This window comes from Betta splendens, chromosome 11, assembly GCF_900634795.4.
Source record: "Betta splendens chromosome 11, fBetSpl5.4, whole genome shotgun sequence".
NCBI lineage: Eukaryota > Metazoa > Chordata > Actinopteri > Anabantiformes > Osphronemidae > Betta > Betta splendens.
Window position 1 is genome coordinate 5,868,971 of NC_040891.2, and position 7,355 is coordinate 5,876,325.

The following is a 7,355-nucleotide window of genomic DNA, read 5'->3' on the forward strand; positions in this document are numbered from 1 at the left end:
TGCATCTCACATTTATTTACGAAACATATCTACACAAGACCAAGTACGGAGCGTGGAGGCATCATCTGACCTTTGACCACGAACATTTAGACGGTGCCAAAATGTGGAACGATGAGCAAGCGTCTTAAAACTACTTAAGGTTTCCAGTTGTACTGCGTTGATGATGATGAATGATGATGATTTAGTCCCCTGTGTTCTCCCATTAGTCTGAACAAGGGATCTCTCATGACGTCGCTCCCCTGTCCACACATTTGTTCTCCGTCCCGGCGAGGATCTGAAGGACCGTCCGGTTGAAATCCTCCGGCTGATCTGCGAAAACGTAGTGACCCGCCCCTCTGATCACCTGATGGGACAAAAGACAAGCGCTGATTGACATTCAGAAAAAAACAAACAAAAAAAAAAACAAAACGGTAGAACTGCTGTGAACTCCCCAACGTGCAACAAACTTACTGTGATTTCTACATCCGGCCTGCTTTTCTTCAACGCGTACCCAGAGTCACTGTCGATGCTGGAGCGCGAGCCGTAGATGAAGGAAACGGGAATGTCAGCTTTGACCTGGCCGATCCTCTCCAGCATCGGCCTCTTGGCCCAGCCGTAGGGAATGGTCATGTTCTTAAAGGCCGTCTCGCCGCTGGGGATTAAACCGGATGTTAAAGCGCCTGCGATGCGCCCAATCGGTCCATGTCAAGAACTCACCTCGGGGTCTGGGCGTTCAGATGGTAGATGTAGTCAGATACAGTGTTGTCATCAAAAACAGAGGAGTACTTCTGCTTAAAATCGGACCTGATGGTCTGGACGAGAATTGGACCTGAGAGACGAATACATGAATTGAACTGGTTTTTATTTCAATACATGATCTAATGAAAAGGAGACAGCAGCCGTTTGATCACCTAGAGGTCCAGCAAGCCTCAGTCCAGCCAGGGGATTGAATGGGGTCATAACAGCTCCCATGGTTCTGATCCACATTGGGATGGAGTTCTGGTTGGGGTTCTCCGGACGAGCTGGGAAACCCCAGGGCTCCACCAGCAGCAGATGCCTCACCCTAAACGCACATATTAACGAAAAACATTTTAAATTGTATTTTTTTTTTCATTTAAATTTAAATTATATTACGCATCAAATATTTGTATTATTTGATCATTACTTTTAAACAATGCATCAAAAAAATATATGCCATTTTCTGATGCAGGAAGTTATAATAGGCATGTGTCCTCTCATATAGACACACCAACCTGTTGGGGTACTTGAGAGCATAGGCAGTGGACAGGTATCCTCCCAGGTTATGTCCCAGCAGCACCATTTCTTCCAGTCCCACCTTCTCCCTCCATTCCTCCAGCGCCACCAGGAACTGCTCCTCGGCTCCCTCCGCGTCCGCGCTGAACTGGGGACGGCTGCTCCTGCCGAAGCCCAGCAGGTCCAGGGCGTAGACCGGCCCGGTGCTGGAGAGGCAGTCGAGGTTCTGGGCCCAGAGGGCAACTCCACCCCCAAAGCCATGCAGCAGAACCAGGGGAGGCCTGGTCTGGGCCGGGGGCTGCGAGAGAAAGGAGGAGGGGGCGTGGGGCTGATTGGAAAACGCCAGCGTCCACAGGTAATCGCCGTTGGAAATGCGAACGTGCTGCCTGGAGAAAGGCCGGTTCACGCCTGCAGGAGACGAGGGGGGGGGCGAAAAGACAGTCATTCTCACCACCTCAGAGTCACTATAATAAACCGTTCTGTTCATTTTGGCCTTTTTCTTTATAGATCATTAGACACGATCACTCGAAGCCCTCTGCGATTAAAGCAGTGCAATGAAAGTCAGCCACGCGTTCATACATAGACTTACACTTGAGCATTTTATCTTCTGCATCTTTGAGCCGGGAGGGAGACGTGGGGCACCAGGACGGCAGCCAGCTAGATATCCAGGAGCTGCCAACGTGAACCCAGAGGCAGAGCACATGAAAACACGCACGAGAAGGTGAACTTTGACCACCGCTGTTATCACTGATGCTACTGTCTTCATGATTCAATCGATCTTCCTTCGAGAGACACTCAAACTTGGGTGTTATGTGATCTGGAAATGTACAGTAAAACATTGTGTCCAACGACGCTAATATTAATTAAAATCATATAATCCACGTTCAATTGGAAAAAGATGACTGAGAAATTCCAAGTAGCCGATGCTCAGTTCGGCGTAAATAAAACTACATGAAAACTTAAGTCCATCAACAGCGTCTGGGAAAAAGAGGCCGTCGAGATGTATGTAAAGTATGAAATTCAGCTGTTTTTACTAAAACATAAAGAAGTTTCTTCAAACGGGACCAATAACAAAACGCAGTAAAGGTAAGTTAGTTTGACATCGTTCTAACTGACGTTTGTTTTGGGCGTCATGTTCGAGCCGTCTAAACACCAGGACTGGCTTAAGGAAGCGATTCTAGTTAAAAGGAAACTAAACGAGGAACTGTTACCGAAGCAAACTCACCCCTGCTCCTTCACGGGCTGGACCTCCTCCGCCATCCTCCGCATGTTGTTTGGCGATTGTGTCGCAAACATGTGAGAAAGTACAGTTTGTTATGAGACGTTCACGAGCACATCGTACAAGTGTAAATTTATCGGCTGACGTTCTAATTACAACTATTAATTAAGACGCATTTCTAAACCATATCTGCGTGTTGTGTGTGATTATTATTTTTAATTAATATTTACTACAAAATTTAATAAAAAGGCCTGTCCTTGAAAGCTATTTTATTCTGGTGGCAGCCGACTTGGTACAGAACATTTGTATATCCAACTGTACCTGAAGGCAACAGCGTGTTCTTAACTTCCGCTCGTCTCATCGCTAATCAGCACAGGTGAACTTTGTTTATAGTGAACGTATCATTCGTCAGCTATTTTTAAAATTTTTATCTTGTTCTATTTTGTTGATTTTATCAGAGCAATAAAAGTGATGTTAGTGATAAGAAGCCGAAGCATTAAGACACGTTAGGTTTGCTCCAAAGAGAAACTCTTCTGTTTCCTGTTTAAATAAAAAACATGTGGAAAGCGACGCGACCTTAAAATTAAAAATGTAATCGTTGAAAACGTTAACATCCATCAGCTTTAAAGACCAGAATAGAATAAAACAGAACTAAGGAGTTTCTTCTTGTCACGTGATCATTATTCGGCCAATCACAGATCGAGTAACAAATTGAACGGATCACGGAGTTATCAGTCGTTATGAAATACAGCTTTTTTATAGTTACAGTTGTTTCGTCAAATAATCTGCAAAACAACAAATTATACATTATAAAATATTAATTATAATGAAGCATCCGATGAAACCCATCGTCTAAATGCAGTTAAACACCCGAAACGCGGTAAGCGACGTTTTACGACCATTAACAGTAGTTTTAGGGGGTTAAGACATTTTGTGTTATCGATAATTTAGTGTTTTGTGCGTTTCGTTAAACCAAGGAACATGACATTGGCTCCCGTCCAGCCTATATGTAGTTTAATAATAGACAGACACAGTTGCTGGAATAAAAATTAAACAGATGCTTATCTGCGTACGTTTCTTCCCATAATTTAAGATAAGGGCAGAGATTAAAGGGAAAGTTAATCTAACTCATTATCCTGGAGGACTTTTTTGTACAATGTAATCCTGCTGCTACAGGCATGGCACTTTTCCTATCTTACTTTTTCCTTTTTTTCACCCACCCAAACGTTTTCTGTGGCTCTCATTAAAACTTAAAAGGGGGTTTATCTTATAGATTCAAAGAGGCGTTATCCTTGAAAAGCTCAGGAGCAACCTTCATGAGGTGACTGCGTGTAGTGTGCACACGCTGGCAGGAGATGTAGGGGCAGTCTTCTGGAGACCCCAGGAACTGGGAGCCGCCTCACAAAATCAAGGCGGATTTAAGCTTATCTATAAACATTGTACATTATAAAGAATATATTGAAAACACCAGCTTTTGAAAAAAACTGTTAAACATTTGATATTTGATGTCATGTCATTAATTATAATTTTTTTTTTTGTTACAGGTGAACCGTTCTAGGATGAGCCCTGACTGCCCAAATCCACAAGGTGGCGTAGTTGTGCTCTGTTTCTCACACACACACACACACACACACACACACACACACACACACACACACACACACACACACACACACACACACACACACACACACACACACACACACACACCGTCTATTTTGTCATTCGCTTCTCAAACACAATTTTCCTCTCCTACCACCCACTTCTGCTGGCTCTTGGACTATGGGCTGACTGAGTGGTTCCTGAGTGCTTCATTTCCTTTGATGCACACATTCATCCTGCATGTGTGTTACTGTCCGTTCACTCCGCTGAGCACTCAAAATTTCATAAGGCACTAGACAATGAGGCTGTATCCGATCCCAAAGAGGAGCGAGGCTCGTGGAAGACTGTGGCTGTCTGGAGAGCAGTAACCGGCCGGGGCTTTTAGTGAGGAGACGGCATAAAGCTGCAGCGCGGAGCCAGGCTGCTCGCTGCGTCTCACCACCACACGCTAGTCATGCTAGCTGGGGGTTACACACTATATCCTCCTCTGCTATCTGGGCTCCGAATCAGCAACTCGTGGTCTGCCTGTAAATTGACTTAAACAAAGTGCCTGTTCTGCCTCATAAGACCTGGGACAATCAGGAGGGAGGTTCACAGAGCAGGCAAAGTCATTAGTGAGTTCCTAAATTGTCTGATTGTCTGATCTGACTGACTGAGGTTCCACAATGTGTCTGTGGCTAAAGGCCAGTGATGATAACACCATCTTAAAGCCAAATTCGAAGCTTCTCTATAATTTAGTTATAAGAAATAAATAGAGTCTTTTTGGTTTGACGTCACGTGGTATTCGTTTCTTTATTTGTGTCATCTGGGCACATCCTTCATTTGCTGTTAGTACAAAACGACCACTCATCATTGTCAGTCGTTTTTAGTTATTAGAGCAGCTTATTGCACTGTGGTGTACTATGACAGACGTCAGCTGATCATATAGTGAGACATGGAAAACAAATCTAACCCCACTAGGTGATTTAACACACATGCACCCAGACTCAACCTCAACAGGAGCAAGTGAAGTAACCTGTGAACACCATGACATGACTTGTTCTTTATGCTGCTTGACTATAAATCACATTATTTTCTTATAACGAGCACAGCTCACTGTTCCGGGGTCAAGCTTAAATGGGGCTGAATATGTTTATAAGCCACACTGTGCCACGAGTTTTGAGGCCATGCCCGGTGCACTATGGGTAACAAGAATGACCAGGCTGTTAGCGGAAGAAAGAAAAGGAGATGGAGGAGAGGCGGAGGGACCGTCTGGTTGCTAGGATACGTGGCCGGCGCCAACAGCGGATATGATTTATAATGGCCAGTCTTACTGTCTCGCTTTCTCCACTAGTTTCCTCCTTCCTCTCCTCCCTCTCACTTTTCCACTGACTCTCTTCATCCGCTACCCTCATTTCTGTTCTCAGCCTCTCTATGGGTCTATTAACTGGCCATGTCTGACTAATCGGAGTACTTGCTGCTGGCACTGGTAAAAGCTATCATTTGCTGTATATGGGTGTTCCTCACATTCTCCCCGCCGTCCATCATGAGCAGAGTCTGATCAGCCTCAGATGAGCTGATAATGATAATAGAACTCATTTTGGGTCCATGTGTTTTTTATCTTATGGGTCATACATCAGTGGGTCCAATTATACAGTGTAGAACTAGTTGTAGTCTGTGTCTGCGAATGCGTGTGTTCACATGATCATGCATAAGCTGCACCGATATGAATGGGTGATATTGATTTGCAGAGACTTGATCCACCTCCGGAGGGGAAAATCCTCAGGGGCAAAACGGAGCGTGGGGGGAGGGGGTGGGGGGCAGGAGGCCATGAGAGGGGAGGGGACAAAAGGAAAGTTGAGATGCATATCTAAGATGAAAAAATGACACACAAGGGTGCAGAGATCATAGTGTTTGAGTGAGTAATACAAGCCCTATAGTCGGTCAGAAGATGCAAATGTTGTGATTGTGTTAGGTTGCAGATCATAGAACAGTAGCCAGCCATCGTAAAACTCCCTGGTAATTGCCTGTAATAGAGCATATGGTGCATCATGTGTGATCAGACCATATACAGTATATACAACGTATGAGGGCCCTGCTGGGCGAGAGGTGGTGTACGCCCTAGACGGACACGCACGCACGCACGCACGCACGCACGCATGCACACACACACACACACACACCTAGTGGTGTTACCTAACTGCATGTCTGCTGTGGGAGGCAGACAGACACCCAACCACACAGAAACACTTGTATAATATGCTGTAGACAGTACGTTGGAAAAGGATGTTGATTCATGGCCAGGAGTCAAAACATTTGAAAACTCACTGTTGATCCCAGTCGTCTTTACACGTAGCTGCAGCGATTACACATGTAGGATTTACAGCAGTGCCTCTTACAGCTCAAATGCAAATCCAGTTTCATGCTACATGAGGTTCTGTTGTTTCGTTCTGCCGAGCTGGGAGGTGTGTTCCGCTTAGCTGAGGCATTACCAGACTTTGCCTCTATCAGTTTTTAACCCATCCACACTTATTAAATTAGGTCATGTGACCAAGCGAGAAGTCTGGTTGTCTCTTAGTTGTGCTCCCATAAGTGATCCAGGAAGACGTTCACACTAGAACGTCCATATTTCTGTTTGCCTCTCAGTCTGTCAAGTGTCTTCCAGTAAATGGAGGATAATTTTAGAGCGATAAAGAGCCTAGAGGATATAGAGAGGAGGGGGAACAGACACACACACACACACACACACACACACACACACACACACACACACACACACACACACACACACACACATACACACACACACACACACACACACACACACACACACACACTAAGATGGTTCCCTGTTGCACCTGCTGACCCCACAGGATCCACTGAGATCGGCTACTGCTGAGTGTGCGGCTTCCACGCACACACACACACACACACGCACACACACACACACACACACGCAAGAATGCGCACGCACTTTGACTAATAGGCCTAATGCTTCCTGAAGAGGGCCCAGCACTGCATTAGCTACGGATGTGGGATTGATTTAGAAACTGAAAGCCTTGTAGTGTGTGTGTGTGTGTGTGTGTGTGTGTGTGTGTGTGTGTGTGTGTGTGTGTGTGTGTGTGTGTGTGTGTGCGTGTGCGTGTGTGTGCTTGTGTGGATACATTGTGCACTCATAGTGTGTGTTTTTTTCCCAGTACACTTCTCAAAGATTATCTGTTTACTCACAAATGATCCACACACACGCACGCAAGCACGCACAGAAACACTGATATTCAGTGTATTTACCAGTTTTTACTCTTGGCCACAGCATTTGCTCTTT

The 7,355-nt window shown here is 45.2% G+C and overlaps 1 protein-coding gene across 1 annotated transcript; it reads right to left on the reverse strand.

Moving 5' to 3' along the window:
* On the reverse strand, window positions 1-2,607 carry LOC114865674 (1-acylglycerol-3-phosphate O-acyltransferase ABHD5-like). Its single transcript, XM_029166991.3, has 7 exons — window positions 2,459-2,607; window positions 1,823-1,905; window positions 1,233-1,641; window positions 891-1,042; window positions 697-808; window positions 451-631; window positions 1-343 (listed from the first exon to the last, which is right to left on the reverse strand). Exons 1-7 carry the CDS (start codon window positions 2,527-2,529, stop codon window positions 224-226), a joined length of 1,128 nt encoding a protein of 375 aa, XP_029022824.1. The 5' UTR covers window positions 2,530-2,607; the 3' UTR covers window positions 1-223.
* Between the last annotated feature and the right edge of the window lie 4,748 nt (window positions 2,608-7,355).

Bases quoted from the DNA above. Each gene is read 5' to 3' on its own strand.
- LOC114865674 (XM_029166991.3), bottom strand. From the start codon at position 2,529: ATGTTTGCGACACAATCGCCAAACAACATGCGGAGGATGGCGGAGGAG. The intron at 1,642-1,822 runs GTAAGTCTATGT...CGTCTCCTGCAG, and splicing joins AGAAGATAAAATGCTCAAGT to GCGTGAACCGGCCTTTCTCC. The intron at 632-696 runs GTGAGTTCTTGA...TTTAATCCCCAG, and splicing joins CTGAACGCCCAGACCCCGAG to CGGCGAGACGGCCTTTAAGA.